At 65.6% G+C, this 23,267-nt stretch overlaps 2 protein-coding genes across 3 annotated transcripts; both read right to left on the bottom strand.

Annotated features, from left to right (window-relative positions):
• Window positions 1-2,585: 2,585 nt before the first annotated feature.
• Window positions 2,586-10,031, bottom strand: DOLPP1 (dolichyldiphosphatase 1). The gene is made up of 8 exons (XM_054174345.1): window positions 9,942-10,031; window positions 6,673-6,773; window positions 5,488-5,572; window positions 5,206-5,305; window positions 4,389-4,487; window positions 4,115-4,243; window positions 3,414-3,503; window positions 2,586-2,811 (listed from the first exon to the last, which is right to left on the bottom strand). Exons 1-8 carry the CDS (start codon window positions 10,015-10,017, stop codon window positions 2,775-2,777), a joined length of 717 nt encoding a protein of 238 aa, XP_054030320.1. The 5' UTR covers window positions 10,018-10,031; the 3' UTR covers window positions 2,586-2,774.
• A 2,408-nt stretch (window positions 10,032-12,439) lies between these two features.
• On the bottom strand, window positions 12,440-23,252 carry MIGA2 (mitoguardin 2). Of its 2 annotated transcripts, none has more exons than XM_054174342.1 (15): window positions 23,143-23,252; window positions 22,490-22,694; window positions 21,993-22,105; window positions 20,498-20,609; window positions 20,024-20,163; window positions 18,791-18,905; window positions 18,570-18,670; window positions 18,026-18,141; window positions 17,586-17,658; window positions 16,973-17,059; window positions 16,338-16,436; window positions 15,762-15,896; window positions 15,147-15,200; window positions 14,463-14,579; window positions 12,440-14,001 (listed from the first exon to the last, which is right to left on the bottom strand). In XM_054174342.1, the coding sequence occupies exons 1-15, from the start codon at window positions 23,236-23,238 to the stop codon at window positions 13,801-13,803; spliced, it is 1,764 nt and encodes a 587-aa protein (XP_054030317.1). In that variant the 5' UTR covers window positions 23,239-23,252; the 3' UTR covers window positions 12,440-13,800. The 2 variants fall into 2 exon arrangements, with proteins under 2 accessions (XP_054030317.1, XP_054030318.1); XM_054174343.1 differs by having other exon boundaries at window positions 12,440-13,998.
• Window positions 23,253-23,267: the final 15 nt, after the last annotated feature.

The raw sequence follows: 23,267 nt of genomic DNA, 5'->3' as shown, positions 1-23,267 counted from the left end.
TGGTTTTATGGAGCACAGAGAGCACAGCACTGAGCCCTGCAGGCCTGGCCCTGCTGCCTCCTGGCCCTGCTGCCTCCTGGCCCTGCTGCCTCCTGCCCCAGGACACCACAGTCAGGCTGCTTTGGGGGGTAGTAGGCTAAGCTCTGGCAATTCCTCTCACAGCTCCTGGCAGCTTTGCCCTCCTGCACCTCACCACCTGTGCAGTCAGCAGGACCTTTGCTGCACTGGAATCTGGGGAAGGGGAGAAGCTGCCTCCTGCCCAGCAGCCCTGGCCCTGCTCTCCTCCAGGGCCCCTTAACCCCTGGGGCTTTGCACCCCGCCTGCAGCAGCAGCCCCTGGGTGCTCTGGGCCAGGCCCCAAGTGCCTTGGAGAACTCCCCTGGGATTTGCACTCAGCCTGTGCCAGGATCAGCCTGCAGGGACTGCTGCACTGCTGCCACCAGGAGGGCACCTGAGGACACCGTGCCAAGGAGACTTGCCCTGGAGCTCACCTGCACAGCCAGAGACTGTGGAGTGCTCATCAGCTGCTCTGGGGGCAGGAGGAGCAGAGGGGGTGGTGAGCTCCCAGCCCTGCTGCAGTAACCTCAGGGATGATGGAAATTCTGCCCCAGGGCTGCTGCCAGCACTGCACAGCCAGGCCAGGAGCTGCTCCCTGCCTGCAAGGCCTTCTGCCACCGGTGCCACAGAACTGCCAGGGAAGTGCTGGAGCCTGGCTCCAAGAGAAGGCTCTGGAAGGGAGGGGCCTGGTCAAGATGAAGCAGAGCACTGCTTGGCTGCATCTCAGCTGAGGGCATGGAGCTGTTCTGGGTCTGAAGCTGGATGCCCCCAGCAGAAGACAGCTGCAAGCAGCTGATGGCTACCCTGAGGGACACAGAAGTCAGGAAGCACTTCCTGGACCCCTCCTGCTCCATGGAGCTGCAGTGAGACTCGAGGCTGCCTCTGGAGGGGCTTGGAAGGACTCTGACATCCCAGCAAGGCTTCCCCTGTGCCAGTCCTGCCCTGGGTCTCACCTCCTGCAGGCTTCTCAGGGCAGTGCTTTTGCTCTCCTGTTTCACCAGGAGCTGTCCCTTGCCTCAGGGCACAGTAAGGGCAAAGCCTCCACTGCCCTTGGAGCAAAGGTTTCAGAGCTGCCCAGCTGAGGGCATTCAGGCAGCTCCTGGGCTCTGGGGGCTGTGCTCCCTGGGGGAATCCTTGCCCTGCAGACTTCTGAAGTGCTGAATCAACTGAAGCTCAATAAAGAGAGCAGTGCTGCAGCAAGGCTTCAGCCTCCCCAGGGCTGCAGGCTGGGGCAGGGCAGCAAGACCAAGGAACCACAGCATTGTCACCTTCCTTTTATTGCCCACAGCTCCATCCAGCCCAGGGCTGCTGGCACAGCCCCACAGCAAGAGCCCAGCTCAGGAAGCTCCTGGCAGGAGCCCTCAAGCCCTCACACAGGTGTAGGGAACAAGGCAGAGCTCCAATCCCCCTCCTGCACAGCACCATTTAGTGAAGAGAATCCAAGGGAGGGGGAAGGGATTTCTGCTGCTCAGGTAGTGCAGAGGTTTCTGGCAAGAGCAGGCAGAGGATGGAGAGACTTCACTGCAGCTCTTCTCTCCCTGACTCCTGAGGGTACTGGAGGAAGCTGCTGCCTTCAGAACCAAGCAAGTGGAGCAGCTTTGTAGCCTCCTGGGCTCTCTCTGAGGAGCTGAACCCTCCTGTGCCCTGCTGCTCCAGGGGTGCTCCCCCAGCAGCCAGAAGCCTGGGCAGTGCCAGCCAGGCTGGGCACCAGTCCCCCTTGCAGCCTTGGGGAAGAGCCCTGAGCTCCCTCCCGGCTCTGCAGGTTACCTTGGCAGAGGGATCAATGGTTGGCAGCCACAGGTGAGCAGGACCAGCCTGGAGCTGCTTTCCAGCTGCAGTGTGTGGAGCCTCCATGGCCTGGGGCCTGTCCAGGGCCTGTCCCCTCTGAAGAGCTGCTCCAGGGCACAGCAAAGGTCCCTGTGGGGAGAGCTGCTCCTTTGAGGGCAGACCCAGGCCCCCCGGTGCAGCAGCACTGCCCCAGCTCAGCCTGCTCCCAGCTCCTGCTCGGGCACAACCAGGCCTTGCTCTCAGCTCCCAGCCCAGAGCTGCCCCTCACAGAGCAAGGTGGGGATGGAACAAGCAGCAGAAGGGAGAGGCTGGGAGAGGCTCTGGCTCCTGGCACCACAGGAGCAGCAGGCAAGGGTCACTGTCCAGAGCTGGCCCTCAGGCAGCAGGGCCTCAGTCCCCCTGCCCCCAGTGCCTCCCCGAGTGGCTGCAGAAAGCACAGAGCCTTCCTCTGCCTTCTGCCCAGGGCCCCCCTGCCCCAGCTCCCCTTCCTCCTGAGAAGGGCAAGCAAGCAGCATCGGCCCCAGAGCAGCTTTGTCCTCTCCTCCCCCAAGGAGCAGCGGAGCCCAGGCCCCCAGCAGGACCTCCCCAGAAACCAGAGTTCCATTTAGAAAAATAAATAAATAGTTGTGTGTATTTCATGCTGCAAACAAAGAAAAGTCCCCGACAGGATCGGCCGCGGCTGCCCTCCCCCCGCCGGCGCCAGGAGGCTTCGTGGCTTTGTCCCTGCTGGCTCCACCCCGCCCGGCGCTCCTGGGGCTGAGGTCCTGCTCCTGCACTCCCCCATGCAGCAGGGAGCAGCCAGCTGGCTGCCAAGCAGAGCAAAGGCCTCCAGGGCGTGGGGCTGGTCCCTGCCTGCTCCTTTGGTCCATCTGTGGAGGGCTCCTTGCTGGCCCAGCTCTGCTCCTGGCTGGCTCTGCCCAGGCCCTGGGCTCACTGCAGCTTGGTGCCCAGCTTGCGCTGTCTGTTCCTGCAAGGCAAGAGGGGCAGGCTGAGCCCCCTGCCCAGCCCCCTGCCCAGCCCCCCACGGGCTGCTGGGGCACGCCAGGGGGCAGGGGGTGAAAGCAAGGCCCTGCTTGGCTCCTCTCTAAACCAAAGCTGTCCCCTCTGTGCCCCCCCTCTGGTCAGTGCCGCATGGACCAGCTCCAGGCTGGGGCAGGACTGTGACCTGCAGGGCAGGGGCCTGGGGGCAAGGGAATGACCTTGGGGAGGGCAGACTGGGACTGGGGAGGAGGAAGAAATTCGTTGCAGTGAGGGTGGAGAGGCTCTGGCACAGGCTGCCCAGGGAGGCTGTGGATGTCCCTTCCCTGGAGGTGTCCCAGGCCAGGCTGGATGAGGCCTGGAGCAGCCTGGGCTGGGGGGAGGGGTCCCTGCCCCTGGCAGGGGCTGGCACTGGGTGATCCTGAAGGTCCCTTCTGGTCCTATGAACCTGTGAGATGCTCTTGCAGTGGAACATTTCTGACCCCAGCTGCAGCACTTAACCCCCAGCCTGCTGCCGCCTGGCCCTGCCCTGCTCTGCCCGCAGCAGCGGTGGGGCAGGGGGCAGAGCCCAGCCCCGTGCCCAGCACTCACCTGGCCTCTGCCCTGGTCACTGTGTACTCAAACCACAGGATGTTGGGGATGAGGCTGGTGTCTCGGATTAGAAAGAACTCTGAGATTGGCCTGGAAGGGACAGGGGAAAGGATCAGCCCCCAGGAGGGAGAGGTGCACAGAACCTGCCCCAGGCACAGCTGCTGCCTTGCCCTGCAGGCTGGAGAAGAGCTCCTGCTGAGCCCCAGCCCTGCTGAGCCTTGGCCTTGGCCCCAGCCCTGCTGAGCTCCGGCCCCGGCTCTGGCCCCAGCCCTGCTGAGCCTCAGCCCCGGCCCCGGCCCCGCTGAGCCCCGGCCCCGCTGCCTGCCCTTCCCTCAGTGCTCCCAGCCTCTGCCACACTTGGCACAGAGTGCTCCTGGGGACAGGTCCTGAGCAGCTTCTGCAGCCACAGCAGAGCTTCACCAACCTGGCAGCTCCCTGCCCACGCAGCCCTGGCACACCCGACCTCTGCCACGCATGCAGCAGGCACAGGCAGGGTACACTGCAGCCGCTGCAACCCTGCGCAGAGCCCAGGGCTTGGCCTGCAACAGGCAGCTCTGAGCAGCCCCCTCCCAGCCAGGCCCTGTGCATCTTTGCCTCTCCTTGGTGCCAGCTGCCGTGCCCACAGCACCTGCCCAGGGACATCCTCCTGTGCCAGGTACCTGCAGCTCCCTGCAAGGGTCCCCTGCAGCCCCCAGACTCACCACGCAGCTATCCTTGGGAAGAGAGGGGTGAGGATCTCCTGTGTGAAGGCAAACCAGGCTATGGCCATGATGCTTCCTGCCACACCTCCATAGAGGACCTGGCTCCAGGTGTGGTAGAGCAAATAAACCCTGCAGGGGGGGAGGAGGATCAGCAGAGGCTCCAGCGGGCAGCACCAGGCCCTCAGCGAGGCCTCGCTGCCTGCACACGGCCAGGGAGGCTGCCAGGGGCAGCGAGGGGGCAGCGAGGGGGCAGCAGGCCCAGGGGGCTCCATACCTGCTGTAGGAGACCAGCAGGGCCCCGGTCAGCAGCGCCAGGGTCAGCAGGTGCCGCCACAGCAGGTCCAGGAAGCGCGCGTGGGTGGTCTGGTGCATCCTGCGGGGGCCAGGGGGCTCAGCCCGGGCCCAGCACCGCCCCGGCCCCCGGCCCCGGCCCCCAGCACCGCCCCGGCCCCCGGCACCGGCCCCCAGCACCCACCCTGCCCCCAGCACCCTGCCCTGCCCCCCAGCACCCTGCCCTGCCCCCAGCACCCACCCTGCCCCCCAGCACCCACCCTGCCCCCAGCACCCAGCCCTGCCCCCAGCCCTGCCCCCAGCACCGCCCCAGCCCTGCCCCGGGCACCGGCCCCCGGCACCCACCCTGCCCCCAGCACCCAGCCCTGCCCCCAGCCCCCAGCACCAGCCCCCAGCACCCACCCTGCCCCCAGCACCCACCCTGCCCCCCAGCACCCTGCCCTGCCCCCAGCACCCAGCCCTGCCCCCAGCCCTGCCCCTCTGTCACCTGCAGGACTGCAGGTACCCCCTGGCAGAGCTGGGCAGCTCCTGCCCCCCCCCCCCGTGCCCCCTCTGTGCCAGGCTGCTGGGCCACCACAGCTTACAAAAGGCAGCTCAGACCTGCAGCCAGGCAGGCACAGGACCCCCCCAGAGCCCTGTCTCCAGCACCAGCAACAACTGAGACCGGCCTGGCACAGCCCCCCTGGCACAGCCCCCTCCCTGCCAGCTCCTCAGCTGCAGTGCCAGCAGGCCCCCAGGTGGCCCCAGCCAGGGCTGCCCCAGAGGCTCCCCCAGCAGAGCCAAGGCTGAGATAACTTTACCTCAAGTAGAGGAAGAGGAAGGAATAGACAGAGAAGAACCACATGAACTGGGAGTGGCTGGAGGGCATCCCGTACTTGGTGCCCACTGCTGCGTGAGCTTCTGGGGAGAGAGGAGGAGGGGCATGGCCAGGGCTGCCCTGCACACAGCAGCTGGCACAGCCCTGCCCGGGCAGCCCCCAGCCCCCTCGCCCCCACAGCCAGCATCAGCCCCCCCAGGCAGCGTGGCACTCCCAAGGGGGGCACAGCAGGGGGTGCCCAGGGGCAGGCTGTGCCCGGCTGTACCTTGGCAGGGCCGTGGCTCCCTGATGACATTCTTGATCAGCCAGTTGACTCCCTCGTTGAAGGCCAGGCCCCCCAGGAAGGAGATCTGCACAGGCAAGGCAGCCATGGCACCAGTGCCCCCCAGCCCTGGCACCAGTGCCCCCCCTCCAGCCCTGGCACCAGTGCCCACCTGCCCACCCCAGCCCTGGCACCAGTGCCCACCTGCCCCCCCCAGCCCTGGCTCTCACTTTCTGGGCTGAGTGACCACCAGTTGCCCCCAGCCCCTGGAGCCCTGCAAGCCTCCCTCCAGCTGCTTCCCTCTCCTGGCAAGCCTCTGGCTGCCAAAGCTGCCCAGCTGCCTGCCCTGGCTGCAGGGACCTGGCAGCCCCTGCCCAGCTGCCTGCCCTGGCTGCTGGGACCTGGCAGCCCCTGCCCAGCTGCCTGCCCTGGCTGCTGGGACCTGGCAGCCCCTGCCCAGCTGCCTGCCCTGGCTGCTGGGACCTGGCAGCCCCTGCCCAGCTGCCTGCCCTGGCTGCTGGGACCTGGCAGCCCCTGCCCAGCTGCCTGCCCTGGCTGCTGGGACCTGGCAGCCCCTGCCCAGCTGCCTGCCCTGGCTGCTGGGACCTGGCAGCCCCTGCCCAGCTGCCTGCCCTGGCTGCAGGGACCTGGCAGCCCCTGCCCAGCTCCCCTGAGCCCCTGGCTCCCACCCCCCAGCCAGCAGCTGCCAGAGCCCTGCCCTGGCCCCAGGATGCCACAGGAGGCTCCTCCCTGCCAGAGGGATTTGCTGTGGCACCAAGCCCTGCCCAGCAGAGCAGGGGCAGCAGCACTGCACACAGGGCACTGCAGGTGAGGCCTGGGTCCCCTCTCCTGCACCCACTGGCTCCCAGCCCCCACCTCCTGCCCTGCTGCTGGATCCTGGGGCTGCTTCCCCTCTGCAGCACCCCTGGGCCCCCCAGGCAGCTGCCTGCAGGGTTTGGGGCTAGCAGAGAGCAGCAGAAGAGCCACAGGCCTGGGGCAGAGCTGAGTGCCTCAGCTGCCCTCTGCAGACACCAGAGGAGGGAGGCTGGGGGCAGGGGGGCTGGGGGCAGGGGGGCTGGGGGCAGGGGGGCAGGGGGGCTGGGGGCAGGGGGGCTGGGGGCAGGGGGGCTGGGGGCAGGGGGGCTGGGGGCAGGGGGGCTGGGGGCAGGGGGGCAGGGCAGGACTCACCGTGTGCAGCTCCCTCTTGAAGATGATGAGGGTCACGAAGCCAACAATGATGAACACTGGCCCCAGGCTGACGTAGGCCAGGAGCTGGCCAGAGAAGTCACCTGGGGAGGAGCAGAGAGCACATCACTGGCAGCTGCACTGGCACTGCCAGCTGCACTGGCACTGCCAGCACGGCCTAGGGCACCTGGTGCCCTGGGGCAGGCAGCAGAGGGCAAAGCAGCACTGCTGCAGGGCTGCAGCTGGCAGCAGAGCTCCGGCAGCGGGCATGAGCCTGGCACCCCTCAGCAGGGGTCTGCCAGCCAGCTCCCAGCAGTGCCATGGCTGTGGTCCCAGAGCCAGGGGTGGGGGCTGCTGCAAGGGGGCTGCTGCAAGGGGGCTGCATCTCTCCTCCTGCCTCCCTGTGCCACAGCTGCCAGCAAGCACTCCCCAGGCAAATCCTTCCCCACCCCCCCTGCAGTGGGCAAGTGCCCAGCTGGGTCAGCTCCCTGCTCTGTGCCCCCAGGCCTGCACCACAGCAGCCTGGGCAGCACAGGGAGGGCACAAAGAGCTGGGCACAGTGGGCACAGAGCCTGAGCCCCTTCCTGCTGAGCCCCCCAGCTGCAGCAGGCAGCAGTGAAGGGCAGCTCTGGTGGTGCCCTGCAGAAGGCCACCCAGGGAAGCATCTGGAGAGCTGGCAGCAGGGATCCAAGGAAATCAGAGCTGCTGCAAGTGGTTGAGCTCCCAGCTCTGGCAGCAGGGCAGCAGAGCCTCCCCCAGAGCCTCCCCCAGGACAGCAGAGACTGCTGAGAGCTGCTGTGAGCCCAGGCAGGGCCCAGGCTCCCCGGGGCCTGGCTCTGCCCACCCCGTGCCAGGGCAGGGCAGGAGCAGCCCCACAGACATCTGCAGAAGGAAGCAGGCTGCCCCTGCAGGGCTGGCACTGGGCTCTGCCCACGGCAAGGCACCAGGCTCCCAGCCCAGGAGGACTCTGGCCCTGCAGGGCTCCAAAGTCCATCCTGCTGGCAGGGCCCCAGGGCTCTGCTCACCGCGGGGGCAGCCCACAGGGCCCTGTGCAGGGCCAGCAGCAAGGGCTGCAGGCAGCAGCTTTGCTCTGTGGCAGCAGGAGGAGCACAGCCCAGCACCTAGTGCCAGGCTGGCACTCAGTGAGGCTCTGGTTTGGTCTGAACCAGAAAAGCAGCAGCCAGGGCTGAGCCTGAAGCTGCTCCTGCGTGGGGCAGCTTTGCCTTGCTGCAGCTGAGCTCCAGCGCTGCAGAGCAGCACCACAGGGCTGGAGCTGAGAGCTCCAGGGAGCTGCTGCAGGGATGCAGCTCCTGGGGGTCTCCCAGAGCTCAGCTCCCCTCAGCCAGCTGAGTGCTGCCTCACATGAGGGAGCTCAGGACAGGAGAGGCACCAGGCAACAACTCCCATTCAGAGGCAGCCCAGAGGCAGAGCTGAGGCTCTGCACCTCTCAGCCTCCACTCAGCATCTCCCCCAGCAGGAGCCCTGGCACTGCCCCAGCAGCTGAACCTGCCTGCAGTGCAGCCCTCTGACCACATCCCACCACAGACCTCACTGCTCCACCACCACTTCCCCTGGCAGCCTCTGGCTGGCTGCACATCGGGCACCTGAGGAGCTGCTTGCCAGGGGCTCAGAGGCTGCACCCCAGGCCAGCAGCCTCCGGGCTCAGGAGCAGCAGAAGCTGTTTGCCACACAGCAGTGTGGCACAGGCCAAGGCAGCTGAATAATTGATGGTGGTAAAAGCAGGATCCATCTCCTGTGGGGCCCCTTGCCAGCAGCACTGCCCTGCAACAGCAGCCAGCAGCTGCCTGGGGCTGGGCTGCAGCCTGACAGGGCAGAAGGAGCCTGCCCAGAGCCAGGTGAGAGCAGCCCTGCCCCACTGCAGCTCACCTCTCCACACCATGGCACAGGGAGACACTTTTGCACCCCCAGCTGCCTTCAGGCTCCAGTCCTTGGTCTCCATTCACAGCCTTCCAGGTCTGATCCAGCAGGGTGCTCAGCCCCTCTGCACCTCACCCTGACCAAGGCTCAGGAGGGGAAAACCAGAAGGGACAAGGAGCTGCCAACAGAAAGCACCACAGCAGCAGGGGCAGCAAGTGAGCTGCTGCCAGCACCAGAGCTGCTCAGGGCTGCCAGGCTCAGCCCCTGCCTGAATGGGCACCTCCAGCCCAGGAGGCCTGGAAGCCCCCCAGCAGCTTTGGGCATTGCCCTGCTGAGAGCTTTCAGCAGGAGCCAAGGGCCAGCCGCTGCCCCAGGACCCAGGGCCACAGCTCACAGCGAGCCAGGCAGCTGCCAGCAGCAATGCCAAGGGCAGGGGCGGCAGGGCTGGGGGCTGAGCGCTGCCAGGGCCACTCCACAGCCTGCCTCGGGCACCAGCCCTGAGCCAACACAAGCTCTGCTGCCTCGGCCCAGCCGCCGAGCAGCAGCTGCTCAGACGCTGCCCACCACGGGCAGGGCAGTGCCACGGGGACAGGGCACAGCACCGCTGCCGCAGCTGGCACATCCCGCCCTGCCCGCGGGCACCGGCCCTGCTCACCACAGCCCTGGGCGCCTTCAGCCAGCGCGGGCAGGAGCTGACCGCGGGCACTGCCCGGTCCCGGCCGCCGGCGGGCACTGCCCGGTCCCGGCCGCCCGCGGGCACTGCCCGGTCCCGGCCGAAGCGCGACACCGGGACCGGCTCCCAGCACAGCGCGGGGGCAGCGCCGCCCTGCCAGGCGCTGGGATGCCACGAGGGCGCCCCGGGGCCGGCCGGCTCGGAGCGACACGGAGCCAGCCTGCGGCACCGGCCCCGCACCCACGGCCGGGCCGGGCAGGGAGCGGACAGCCGCGGGCACACCCCGGGCGGGGCCGGCACCTCGAGGGGCAGGGGCAGCCCTGCACGGCCCGGGGGCCGCGGAGCGGAGCGAGGGGAAGCGGCGGTGCGCAGAGAGGGGCCAGGGCGGGGGCCGGGGGCGGGCAGGCTCGGCCCCGGGGCACCACGCTGGCGGGACAGGGCCGCGCCCCGGCCCCCGCCGCCCCGGGGTCTCGGAGCCCCGGAGCTCGGCAGCCCCCGGCGCTCGGCGCATGCGCGGCGCCCGGTCCCCCCGCGGCTCGCCGCCGGGCAGCGCGGCCCCCGCCCGGCGCGCAGGCGCTGCCGCCCCGCTCCGTGGCTCTCACTGTCTGGCGGCCGCCCGCCCGGCCCTCGGGGCTGCCCGGGCAGCGGCGGGCGGGTCCCGCGGCGGGGCGCGGCGCGGCGGCCCCCGGGGAGGCCGTGCGGGGGCGAGGCGGAGCGTTACCTGCGGGGTACTCGACGTGAGTGAGCGAGAGCGGCCGCCACAGCGCGGGCAGCGAGCACTCCCCGACTGCGGCCATCTTGCCCGGATACCGGGCCGGGCCGGCGCCGCCAATCGCAGCGCGCCCCAGGGGCGGCGCGAGCGGGGGGCAGGGACGCGGCGAGCGGCGGACCAATGAGGCCGCGCGGCAGGTGAGGCGCCGGCCAACCCGCAGCCGCCCAATTAAAAATCCAACCCGGGGAGCGGCGCAGCCAATCGCCAACCAGCGCTGGGGCCCAATAGGAAGGGGACGCAGGTATCGGAACAGCCAATCAAAGTAAAGGCGGGCGCCAGTGCCCGCTGCCATTGGCGGAAAGAGGGATGCAGATTAGCCAGTCCCTGGGACCGGCTGCCGCCAGCGCTTAGCCAATGGCTGCGGCGCTGGGGCGGCCGCCCGGGGGCTGGGGCAGGGGCTCGGGCTCGGCGGCCAAGCGGTCTCGGGCCCCGGGGCCGCCGCTCCGCGCCCCCCGCAGCCGCTGCCCGGCTGCCGCCGCTGCCCCCCGCACCGAGGGAGGGTGCGGGGCGTAGCCCCAGGCCGTGGCGCCCGCCCGGCCAGGGGGAAAAGGGGAATTCTGCTTTGGAAAGGTTGCCGCAGCCCTGGCTGCGAGCAGGGCGGTGCGCGGCTCCCTCCCGCCCCGGCCGGCGGCGCTGGGGCCTGAGCGGTGTGGCAAACGCCTTTTTTGTGACACACATTGCACAGGGGGGAGGTGGATTTGAGCCTCACCTCCTGCGGAGCTCGGCCAAGGTGCAGCAGCTGCCCTGGGAACAGGGACCCCTGAAAGCAGAGCAGGCGCCGGAGCAAGCAGGATGGTGCTGGTCCCCTGCACAGCCTCGCAGCACCCGCCTCAGGCAGGAGCTCCATTCGCTCTTGTTCCTTCTTTCTCCCAAATACCTCAGGCCGCTGCAAACAGTGTGAAGGCCAAAGTGCAATGAAGGCTCCCCCAGCACAGCCCAGAGAGCAGCACTCATCTGGGCAGCCTGAGGGAAGTGAGCTAAGGGGAAGGCAAAGGCACCTTCAGCCCAAGTGACCAAAGTTAAGTCAGTTTTAAAAGCTAAAACTGACAGAAAAAGAAGCAAGCAGTCAGGAAGTGGTAACAGAGCTGAGGGCAGCAGCAGAGGGAGCAGGAGCTGCGTGCACCATGAAGTGCTCCTTTTCCCGAAGGTCCAACACCTGGGCACAACAGTTACAGCTGAGTCCAATGAATTCCAAGAGCCTCTTCAAAGCTGCTGCTCTTCCTGGCTCTGCAAGGAGAGAAATCAGCATTAAAATCTCCTCCTCCTTCGGCAAGAAGGAGCAAAGGTTTGCTGCAGGAGTCGGGTGGCTGGCAGCAGCTCCAAGGCAGCAGGAGTGATTTACTGCTTTCACCATTCAAGTTAAATAAATCTCCTCCTTCCCAGCTCCTGACTGGGGAGCTGTGCTGGCAGAGTGGATTACAGCTGATCTCTGTACCGTGACAAGCGCTGAAAATTGTGGGCTTCATTGCTGCCTTCACCCACTCCTTCCTGAAGATGAGAAGGAAAATGTCAACACAGAGAGCAGCCTCTGCTGCGCTCCGCCGGCAGCGGCAGGCAGCGCCGGAGGGGTGCGGAGCGCAGTCTGACACCATGGCAACCCCGCAGCGCCTCGGCTGCGGCTCGCCGGGGGCAGACGGCAACCGCTCCGCGCCCGCAGCGCTGATTTGCATCTCGCACGGCTCAGCCCGGGCTGGCACCGGCGCTCCCCCGGGCTCGGGCCTTCATTTCCCGGCTCCAGCTGCCCCTAGCCCAGGAAAGCACTCCGAGGTGCTGCGGTTGCCTCAGGACAGGGAGAGTTAGCTGCAGCGCTCAGCAGAGGGGCAGCCGCCAGCAGCCGCCGGGCTCCGGGCTCCTCTCACAGCCCCTGGCAGGCCGAGAGGGGAGCTGCAGGACTGGGGCAGTGCTGCAGAGCTCCTGCTCCTCCCTAGGCTGCCGCACACTCGGAGCCTGCTGCACTGCCCGCGGCACAGCCACCATCAAAGCTCCGCGGAACAGCAGCAGCTAGGGCCTGAAACCGGAGTCTGCAGCCCCTGCTGGCAGCGCCGGTGTGGAGTTGGTTATTTTACAGCTGCTCCGGCACAGGTCAGCCCTGGAGATAGTCAAGGTGAAGCTGGAGAGGGCTCTGGGCAACCTGATCGAGTGGAGGATGTCCCTGCTCAGTGCAGGGGGTTGGACTGGATGCTCTTTGGAGGCCCCTCCCAACCCAGACCCTTCTGCAGCCCCCCTGCAGACAGACCCCTGCGGGACTTGCTCCAGGACTCCAGGAAGAACGAACCTTCTTCCCCCCATCCCCCCACTCTTTACACCATCACTCTAGCACCAGAGGCATCACCACCACTGCTGCCTCCATCACAAACCAAAAGGTTCCAGCAGAGAACAGAGAGGCAGAGCCCAGACTCATGGAGGGAAGGTTTATTTGCTTGCCTACAGCATAAGGTATGAAAACATTAGCTGCAAAGAAAGAAGCCAACCAAGGTCTGCACAGCTTTAGGAGAGGAAGAGGCACAGGTTTACATTCAGAGCTTCACACACAGCAGAGGAATGTTCAGTGAAGGAGTAAATCAGACCCTGCTCTCCCAAGCCACACTGATCCCATAGGTCCCACACAGCAGAGCTTTCCTCGTGCTCTTTTAGTCCTGGATTTGTGCTTTGGAGGTCATGGAGCCCCTCCTGGAGCCAGCTGGAGCAGTCTCTACCTACACACTCAGCACTGAGCAGGTACTGGACCCACAGGTGAAGTCAGGCAGGGTTGCAATGCAGACCCCCCTGAAGGATTTCCTTTCTCAGCTGCTAAGGCCCTGCAGATCCCCAGCAGTGGGAAAGTCTTCCAAGTGTCAGCCCAGGCTGATTTAACCCCTGGAGAAGTCCTCAAGTCCTCTGCTTGTGTCCAGTGTCCAGCTCAGCAGCTGTGCCACAGCAGCCAGAGCTCAGGTGCCCCCAGGGTCACAACATCTGAGAACAACTCACCCAGCACTCCAAGGCCACTTGACCTACACCCAGCCCCACACCACCTCCTGCAGGGCTGACAGCCTGCCCCCAGCAGCCTGCCCCAGCTCTGCACACACCGCACTCGGCACCCTGTGCCCGACAGCAGCGAGCACCACCCCACCCCAGCTGCCTCCACAGCTCCCTCTGAAGCACTCAAGGCACTTTGATGGGCTGCAGACTTTGTGCACTTGCAGGATGCAAACAGACCTCAGCAGGCTCCTCAGACAGGCTGACCATGGCACAGAGCCCCCCACCTGGCACAGAGCAGCAGAGGGCACAGAGCAGCTCCCCCAGAGCTGCAGCCTGCTTGCTTTACCTCAGTGCTTTACAGAAGCATTTCCTCCTGCCTGGGAAAGAAACCTTTGCCACTCCCTGCCTGTGGAAACAGAGCATGATCCTGAAATCCCAAAGCAAACAAAGCCTCCTGGGGAAGCTAAAGGGCCAGTGGAGAATGGGGCAGTGGTGCCCCTGGCTCCCACAAGCCCTGGCAGACAGCAGGGCGTCCTGCCAGGCAGGACAGCTGCACTTGGTGCCCTCCTTCGAGAGGTGGGCAAAAGTCTGGCCCCAGGCAGTCTGTGGTTTGTGTGACACATGAAAAATGATGATAAAAAGAAGAGGAAGGTGGAACAAAGAAGGAATTCAAACCAGAAGCTGGCAAGTGGTCCTGGATCCATCCCAGCAAACCCTGCAGAGAGCAGAGGTCCCACCCGGGCGCTGCGCTGAGGGGGGCCTGCTGCCACCACCCCAGGGGGCAGGGAGGTTCCTCCCCCTCTGGGAGGAGAAAGGTCCTGGTACAAAACTCCTCCCGGCCAGGCTGGGCTCAGATGAGCTCCCTGAGGGGCTCAGGGTCGGTGGGGAGCAGCCCATTGGCCTCGGGGGGCAGCTGTGTGCCCAGGTAGCCCAGCAGGATCTCGCTGCGGCGCCGCGACAGCTGCAGGAGGTCCTCGGCCAGCGCCGGCACCGACGAGTACCTGACCTTGTCCAGGTCAAACATGTCCTTCAGGTACTGCAGGATCTGCTGCTGCAGGGACAGGCCAGGCCCTGGCTCAGCACAGCTCCCCCCAGCTGCCAGCAGCAAGCAGGGAGCCCCCCAGGGAGCCCTGCACAGATGTGCCCCAGGCCGGGGATGCCCCCAGCCCTGCAAGAGGCCAGCAGGGCAGCGCTGAGCCCCATGGCAGCAGCCCTGCAAGCGCCTACTGCATGCAGCACAGCCTCCCTGAGGGGACCCAGGGTCCACTGCAGCCCTCAGAGCACCCTCTGCACCCCTGGCCAAGATGCTGCCTCAGCACAGGCACCATCAGCTTCCCCAGCATGAACTGCCCCCAGCCCCAGGCCGCTGTGAGCCCCAGGCCAGCAGCCTGCATCTCGGCCCCAGGGATTTTTGGGAGCCCTTCCACAGAGCCCAGCTTCACACTGCCCCAGCAGCCAGCCAGAGCACAGCTGCAGGATGCCCAGCGGGGAGGTCCAGCAGAACCTTCTCACCTTGAAGAAAGTGCAGACCTCAGAGAGCTGCTGCTTGGGCCCCAGGAAGCCGAAGGCCAGGACAGGGCTGACGTGCTCCGATACGGAGTAGAAGTGAGAGATAAACCCATCCGGGACCTGCAGGGCAAGGGCAGGGCCTCGGTGCTCTGTGCCACCTTACAAGGCAAACCCAATCATGGCAACTGGCTGTGGGCTAGGAGCTGAAAACCTGCCAGAGGCCACAGACCCTGGGGCAGACCTGGGGCTGGGAAGTTGCAGCTTCCTGTTCCCCAGGTCTGTGAACTCTGCTGTGATGCTTTAGAGGCCCCACAGAGGTGTCAGGGAAATGCCTCAGGAGGTGCTGGAGCCAGCCTGGGAGTGCAGGAAGGAGCCTCTCCTGCTGCTGCCAGCAGGGAAACTGCACTTGGGGAGCAGCCCCTGGTTCCCTGGGGCCTTGGGAGGGGGCAGAGGGGACAGCAGGCAGAGCTGCCTTTGGAATCCTCAGAGGGAAAAGGGAGAACGAACTCAGAGCGGTGCAGTGAGCACTGGCATGGCACTGGGGCAGTGACAGCAGCCCCCCAGCACTCTGCAGCAGCACAAAACCTGACCCAGCTGAGTCCTGGAGCACTCAGGTTTTGTCTCTTGCCAGCACCTGGGGGGTAGCAGCTTTGGACACAGCAGGCTGTCCCTGCTGGGTTTGCTTACCATCAGAAGCCTTCTTTTTGCTTTCAGAACTGACCAGCAGGCAGTGGCCAGAGCCTGGAGAGAAACAGAGCCCAGATCAGCAACACTGCCACCAAGGGAGCAGGCAGGGCCCCTCCTGTGCCAACAACTCGAGGAGGGGCAAGGTGGATGTGGCCTGGAAGCACTCAGCCACCCCAGACCCATTCCAGACAAGCCAAAGTGGTTTGGAGCTCTGGCAGTGGCAGAGCTGCCAACCCCCCCAGAGGCAGCCAGCCCTGAGAGGTGCCCCCCAGCCAGCCCCTCCTCAGCCTGTGAAGCCAGCCAGGACTCAATCCACAGCTGGGGTGGGACTGCAGCAGAGCCCTGCCATCTGCACCCTCCCCTGCTGAGCTCCCCCCACAGTGGGCACCCAGCTAAGCTCACACTTTCCTCTCACCCCTGAGCTGTGTTCTGAGCTCCTAACAGCTCCACAGCATCGCTGCCAGAGGCTGCTGCAGAACTGAGCCTGCTGCAGCCAGCCAGGTGCCTTCCACAGGAGGGAAGCTTTCCTGGGACATGCCCAGGAGGTGGCTGATGAGAGCTCCAGGGGCTCCTGAGGGGACTTGGCCCAGGCTGCCCACCCTGCCCCTCACTCACAGTCTCCTTGAAGCTGTCGGACAGCCAGCGGTTGCGCAGCACGGCCAGCACGGAGGAGGGAGGGTTCTCCAGGTCCTCAAAGGCATCCATCAGGATGAAGTCCAACACAATGTCAAAGAAGCTCATGCACACCACCTGCCAGACAGCACAGCAGGCTGGGAAGGGAGCAGGCTTAAACCAGAGAGCCACACAGCACTGAGCCTTCTGCCGTGAGGCAGCCAACCCTCAGCAGCGGAAGTCGGCCACCAGGGCAGGGCTGAACTGGGCACACAGCTGCCAGCCAGAGAGGGGCTGCCCCAGGAGCTACTGACCCTGTGCCCAGGAAAAGCCCAGCAGGAAGGCAAACAAAGCTGACAGCAGGAGGCTGTGCCCTCCAGAAAGCTGGGGGCTGGGTTGGGGTTTCCCCCACAGTGGAGCTGCCGAGGGCAAGGTTTGCCAGGGGGCTGCAGCAGGCACCGCTGCCCCTGCCCTCCCCACCCCCTGCACTCATTCTGTTTCCTCAGCAGTTCCTTCAGGCCTGGGCTGCTCCCACATCCATCATCCCCTGCAGCTTTCAGAGCCAGCATCTGTACCAACCCCTCTTCCCTGCAGCTCCTGCTGGGTGGTTGCCCAGGTCTCCTGCTTCAGGGCATACTGCAGCATCTCCTCATAGCTCTCCACGAAGGCTTTGGGGTTCTGGGAAAGCAGAGAAGCAAAACACCTGAAGGCACAGCAGCTGTGGGCACCTTGCACAGCCTGACCTCTGCCCAGAGCTGGCATCAACACCCAGGCCTGTGGCTGGGAGGGGTCCTGAGCCAGGACCCTTTGTGCAGAATGAGTTTATTGCTGGGAGCCATGGAGGGGCCCAGGCTCAGCTCTTGCCCTGCTCCACTTCCCTCTGCCTGCAAACTGGGCACTGAGCAAGGATCAGCCTGGCCAGGGGCTGACCAGTGACTGAGCAGCAATGGTAGGACTGGCACACCCTCGATGCTCCCCTTCCTGGGGGTGATGCCATGGCTGAGGCACAGCCTGTACCCTCTGCTCACTCCAGGGAGGCACAGCAGCAGGCTGTGGGCAGGAGGTGCACAGAGGATTTGGCTGAACAGGATCAAAAGCAAAGGCAGCAGCATGCAGGCCAAGCTTTGCTCTCTCAGCACCCTGGACAAGCTCTGCTTTGGGACAGAGGAACAGATGCCCCAAAGCTCACAGGCACAGCTCAGCTCTCCTCCTACCTTGTCAGCCTTTGTCATCAGCCCTATCACCATTTGCTTCCCAACCTCCCCAAAGAACAGTTGGTTGCTTTCATCCTCCAGCAGCTCCTGCAAAGGGAACACAAAACCCCTCCTGTGAGTGCCTGGGATCCTGGGCTGGGAGAAGGGAGAGCCAGAGCAGTGCTGCTGCAGACACCAGCAGCAGCAATCTTTGGGTAGCTGCAGGCTGAGCTGTCCCAGGAAGGGAAGACAAAACTGGGCTGAAGGAGTGGGAGTGCCAGAGCCCCAGAGCAGGGCCAGGGCACAGAACCTGCTCCTCAGAGGCTCTGGATACACAGTGCCAGGAAGAGGTAGGAAGGAAAACTTCCTCCTCCACCTCGGAGGTTTGACTCCAGCCCTCAAGTGGGAGCAGCAGCTCCAGGTGCTCTGACAGCCCCTCCTGTCCCATCCCAGAGCCACAGCAGTGCCAGGGGCACTGTGCTCGAGCTGGGCACTGACCGGGGCACCCTCTCCAAATCCATCAGGGCAGGACTACAGGAAGCCAGGGGAGCTTCTGCTGCTCTTGGCTGCTCTGGAGGGGCAGAGCCTTCCCCCTGTGCAGGCAGGTGTGGGGCAGAGCCTGTGCTGAGCTCACCTGGAGAGCCTGCCTGACACAGTGCAGCTTGGCAAGGAAGTCCTGGTCGCTGTAGCAGCCGAGGAGCTCTGTCCTGCAGAGAGAGGACTGCATCAGCCTCAGCTCTGCTGGGGTCTGTGCCCCCCTACAACCACCACCTCCCACTCTCTGCCTGGGAGAGTCACTGCACCATGCCCCCTGCACAGCTCCTGGGGGCCACAGCACCTCTGCAAGGCTGCTGCAGACAGAACTGTGCTGGCCAGGCTCAGAGCACATCTCCAGGGGCAGTGACCTTCTCTGAGCAGGTGCCCTAAACCCTGGGGCTACTTCCCTGGGCAGTCCAGGGCAGCAGGATGCCAGGAGATGCCCAGGCCAGTTGTGGCTGCAGGGCTGCTCAGAGGAGGTGCTCAGACCGCTCCAAGGCAGCGCAGGAGGTGCCCCAGCCCCAGCTGCCAGCTCACCTCAGCGTCCGGCACGCAACCTTCCCCTCCTTCACCAGCTGCAGAGCTTCTTCATAGGCAGCCACTGGCTTGGAGAGGTGGAAGGGGATCTGATCAAAGTGAAGAGAGTCAAAGAGCTGCAGAGGGGGGGAGAGACATGGGAAGGGCAAAGAGACCTCGTGAGGTGCTGGCAGACACTCAGCTGCACAGGAGCGAGAGGCAGCCTCTGTGCCCAGCCAGCTCCGGGCCCACAGCTTCAGCAGTGTCAAAGCTGTGCAGCCCTGCACAGCTCAGCACCCCTCCCATGGCCACTCCCAAGCCACCTCCCCTTGGGTTTGCAGCCTTGCTGGCACAGCTGCTGCAGTGGATGGGAAGGTGGCACAGAGATGCTGGCTGGAGGGCTGCAGGCTGCCCCCAGTGCAGCTCCTCCTACCCCCCCCAGGGACCTCCCAGCCTGGGGCTCTTGCTCCGTGGGGGAGCATCTGCAAAGATGTGCTTTGCTCCACCCCTTCGTGCCCCAGGGCTGAGGCACAGGGCTGAGGCACAGGGCTGAGGCTGCAGTCACCTCTGCTGCAGAGAAGAAGGAGTCCTCAGAGGCTGAGCTGTCCTCGTCCTCCGTGCGCAGCCGCAGGGAGCCGTCCGCCAGCGGCAGCATCAGAGTCCTCTCTGGGCAGAGGAAGAGGAGCTCAGGGACCACCTGCCCTGTGCTGCTCTGCCCCCACCCCCAGCACTTCGCTGCCAGCTCACAGAGCAGCGGGCAGGGCAGGGCAGGGCCCGGCTGCATACCCAGGTCCAGCAGCACGCTGTCCGCGGGCAGCGAGGCTCCGAACTCCTCCTGCAGGTGGTAGGCTCTGTGCAGCAGGGCCTCCAGCTTCTCAGCAAACTCCCTCCTCTGGCACTCCTGCAACAGAGCAGGGCACCCTCAGCCAGCCAGCTGGGCAGAGCCTGGCAGCACAGCTGCAGTCTGCAGGTGAGATGGCTCCAGACCAGGGCTCATCAGTCCCCCAGGGCAGCCTGCTCAGCCCTGCAGCTTCACCTTGTCCCTGTTAGAGAAGGAAGACCCTCAGAGCTTCAGCCTGCCACAGCCACACAAACCCAGGCAAGGAGCTACAGACCACTTGGCTCTGGCTTGTGGCTTCTGCCTGGTTCCAAGGGGAAATCACATCAGAAAGCACAAAGGATCCAGAGCTGATCAGTTTGCTGTAAGCAGCACAGGAGGATGGAAGAAGCCCCACAGCACCCAAGCCCCCCAAAAGCAGGAGAGAAGCAGCCCTGCAGAGCACCTCTGCATCCCCCCTGTGCCTGCTGAGCCTCCCAGCCACAGACAGCTCTGACAAGCAGCAGGGAACCAGCTGCTGAGGTCAGCTCTAGAAATGCTCCAGGACCCAAGGAGGGGCAAGAGACTCCAGGCAAGTCCCCACACTGACCACAGCAGGCCCTGCCTGGCAGCAGGAGCTCGTGGGGAGCTGGGGCTCAGCAGCTCCAGCTGCTCCCTGCAGCTCTGTGTCTGCCACTCAGCCTTCCCAGGGTGGATCTGCCCTGCAGAGCCCTCACACCCAAGGCCTGGCCCTGGCAGCCCTGCTCCCATGGGTGCAGGCAGCCCCAGGACAGCTCCAGGAGCAGGGCACTCGGCACACACAGGCAGCCTCTGCTCCTCCACCCAACAGCCCCACAAGTGACAGTGGCCAGCAGCAGCTGCAGGCCCCACAGTGCCAGGCAGAGCTCTTTGCTCCTCTCCAGTGCCTTCTGCTGCCCCAGGCTGTGCTGCTGCAGAGCTGCCTGACAGTGACTGACTGCAGGTGGGCAGAGGAGCTGGGGGCGAGACTGACTGGAAGAGAAATTAAACCACCTACTGCTGTTGCATAAGGAAGCTGCAGCCAGAGACAGCTCTTAAACAGAGTCTGGCCCAGCTCTGCCCTCAATTTGCTCCTCTCCCAACCTCCTCCACTGCTTGCAGCACCCAGGCTGCTCTGCCAGCACGTTCCCCAGCTGGCAAAGGCCAGAGGAGCGGAGCCCTACCTCTGAGAGGCTCTCAGAGAGGCTCTCCTGCTGCCTCTTGCTGTCCCAGGGCACTGGGGTGCTGGTGCTGGCACTGTCCCTCTGCCTGATGGTCAGAGCTTGCTCCCACTTCTGCAGGGCCTCCTCAAACAGCTCCATGCCTGCAAGCAAAGAAAGCTGTGAGAGTGCCCAGGGGTGAGGGAAGCCCTCCCCAGCTGCTAGGCTGTGCCTTCCCCTTCTGGATGAGCTTTGGAAGGTAGGGAGCACATCCCCAACAGCCCCTGGGGCTCCCAGGACCCTGCACAGGCTGAGCCTGCAGCTCACAGAGGGCTCTGGAGCCACCTCTGCCCTTGGGAGCAGAAGTGCTGCTTCAGGGGAATTTGGGACTTCTGTAACTGCCTTGCAGCTGAGAGTGAGGGAGAGGCCCCAGCCTGAGCTCTGCACCGAGCTGCTGCTGCTCCACATCTCCCCCCTGCTCCCCCAGCTGCTGCTCACCTTGGACATAGAGGCTCTCAGCACTGGAGTCCCCCACGGCCGCAGCATCCCCTGCCTGCGCCTCCCACAGCCCTGCTGCTGCTGCTGGGCTGCAGGAGCTGACTGCCACCATCTGCAGGAGGGGAGCAGGGAGCAACAAACACCTTCAGAGCTCTCCCCAAGGGCAGCAGTGCTCAGGCCACCCAGACCCCCCAGCAGTAAGCCCCTGCCCCCCCCCCCCGCCTGCCCTGGGGTCCTGCCTGGGGTCACAGTGCACTGCCAGCTGTGCCCAGAGCAGGCAGGGGCAAAGCCAGGGCTGGCTGTGGCAGCTCAGCAGTGTGGGGAGCACCTCCCCAGGCAGCATGAGGGGCAGGGAGCTGTGGCACAGGGAGCAGCAGGAGGGCACCGAGAGCAGTGCCAGCCCCAGGGAGCCCCAAAGGGGCCAGGGCAGGAGGGTTTGGCAGCTCCTGCCAGCCCCAGCTGGTGGTACCAAGCACTGGCAGGGAGGGGAAGTGACCCCAGCCCCAGTGAAGACTAATTGCCACCAAAACCAGCTGAGGGCTGGGGCCCCTCACTCCTGCCTGTAACCAAAGCTCCTCCTGGGAGGGCTGAGCAGCAGGGGCCAGCAGCAGGCAGCAGGCTCCAGTTTCACCCTGGTGCATAAACATCTCCTAAAGCCTGACCCAGAGCCTATCACTAACAGATCCCAGCAGATCCCAGCTAGCCAGGGGCACACTGCTGCCAGGCTGGGTGCCCAGCACCGTGCCAGCAGTGCTGCCTGCCAGAGGCACACCTGGGCCAGGGCAGGCTCCTGGCAGCTCTCTGGTGCTTGAACTATGCAGAAGGTAAAACACAGCTCTGCCCACACCTCCTGCAGGCTGCTGGTGCCCAACAGCCCCCTTGGAGGGTTGTGTCCCCCTCCCCTTGCCCCCACACTGCCAACCAGCCAGGCAGGGAGCTGTGGAGTGTGGCTTGTGCCAGCCTTGAGCACTGGGGATGTCAAACAGGTCCTGAAGCCACAGCTGCTGCCAGTGCCTCTGCACTTGGTGTCCCAGGAGGTGGATGAGCTGTGCTGGCTTCTGCTGCCTGGTTAGGCCTGAATTACCTGCGCCTGGCTCTGGAGGAGGGGCAAGGACTGGGCTGTGCCCTCAGCCCACACAGTCCCCAGCAGCCATCAGATCTTGGTAGCTAACTTGGGTTTAGCAACCAGGAGCCTCTGAATGCTGCCACAGGAGCTGCTGTGCCACCCAAACCAGCTCCCTGTGGCACCCACTGCTGGCACAGCGCCTGGAAGGGCTCAGGGAGAGCCCTGGGGTCACAGCTGTGCCCCTCCTGCAGCCCCGAGCTGGGCCCTGGGGCTCCGACTTCAGACAGCTCCAAGTCACTGCCAGGCTAATGCCAGACCCCAGCACACCATCAGGCCACCACCTGCTCTGCCACCACCCCTGAGGAGCCAGCCCAGGGGTGAGCTGGTGCAGGGAGGTGCCCCCAGGCTGCCAGCCCAGCTGCTCCTTACCGAGGCCAGGCTGTGGGAGGAGCTGGAGTGCTTGCTGGGCTCGATGGAGGAGATGCCGCTGAGGGTATCGTTGCTCTTGCTGCCAGGGCTCTGCACCCTCCTGCTGGAGTAGCCTGCACAAACCAGGGGGAGCATCAGCCTGTGAGGTGTGACTGAGCGCGGGCAAGGCAGCACCCAGCACCCAGGAACGAGTCCTGGCTCTCCTGGGGGCTCTCCTGCACTGAGGCACAGGGGAGCCGAGGCTGGCGCAGGAGAATTCCTTCACTGCTTGGGGGGCAGGAGGCCAAGCACCAAGAAGCCTCTCCAGCTGCCCCCCGGCCAGGCAGAGCACAGGCTGCCCCAGCACCGCTTCCTTCTCCAGGGCTCTGAGCTCAGGGCCTCTCCCTCCGCTCTGCCAGCCAGCCCTGTGCCCAGGGCACCGCTGCAGGCCTCCGCTGCCCCGCGCCCAAGGCTCTGCTCCCTCACGAGAGGCTCCTGGAGCCCTCCCGCAGCCCAACCTTTCTTCACGGAGGAGACCCTTCTGGTGGGCAGGATGGGCACAGTGATGCCCCCTGGCTTGCAGCCTCCCTTCTCAGCAGTGAGCTGCCTCCGCCGCCGCCGCTTCATCTGGTGGGCAGCCAGGGCCAGGGCCACGGTGCCCAGCGCCGTGGCGAAGAGGACCTTGCGCAGGCCGGGGGACAGCCGCAGCTGGGCGAAGACAGACTTGGGGCACAGGAGAGAGCAGCAGTGAGCAACCAGCACCCTGCACCCACGGCCCCACCCGTCAGCCGCCCCCCAGACCCTCGCTGCAGCGCAGCTGGGAGCCTGGGCCCAGGCCCCACCACCCAAGCACGCTGCAGAGCACGCACAGAGCCTGGGGGCAGCTGCAGCCCAGGCTCAGCCCTGCAGCCCCAAGCAGGGCACCACTGCACGTGGGGAATGCCTTCAGCACCCTCTCTGCAGTGCCTCTGCAGGCACATGGGACCCCCTTCCGCCCCCTCCCCAAGCCCACCCTGAGCAGCCCTCCCACCCCCCCAGGCCCTCCTGCCATCCCTACAATCCCCCAGGATGCCCAGGTCCCCCCAGCACCACCCCACGGTGCCCTCAGCTACCGCAGGCAGCCCCCAGGGAGAAGGGCCCAGGGCCAGGGGAGGGAAGCCCCCCGGGGTACCTGCCCGAAGGTGGTGTACACAAAGACAGGGATCTCCGCCATGGTCATGGCCAGGGCCTGCAGCAGCGGCATCCCCTCCGTCCTCCGGAAGGCCATGGCTGCACCGGCTCCCTGGCACCGGCAGG

This window comes from Dryobates pubescens, chromosome 29 (assembly GCF_014839835.1).
Source record: "Dryobates pubescens isolate bDryPub1 chromosome 29, bDryPub1.pri, whole genome shotgun sequence".
Taxonomy (NCBI): Eukaryota; Metazoa; Chordata; class Aves; order Piciformes; family Picidae; genus Dryobates; species Dryobates pubescens.
This window is presented reverse-complemented; position numbering and strand designations above follow the sequence as displayed.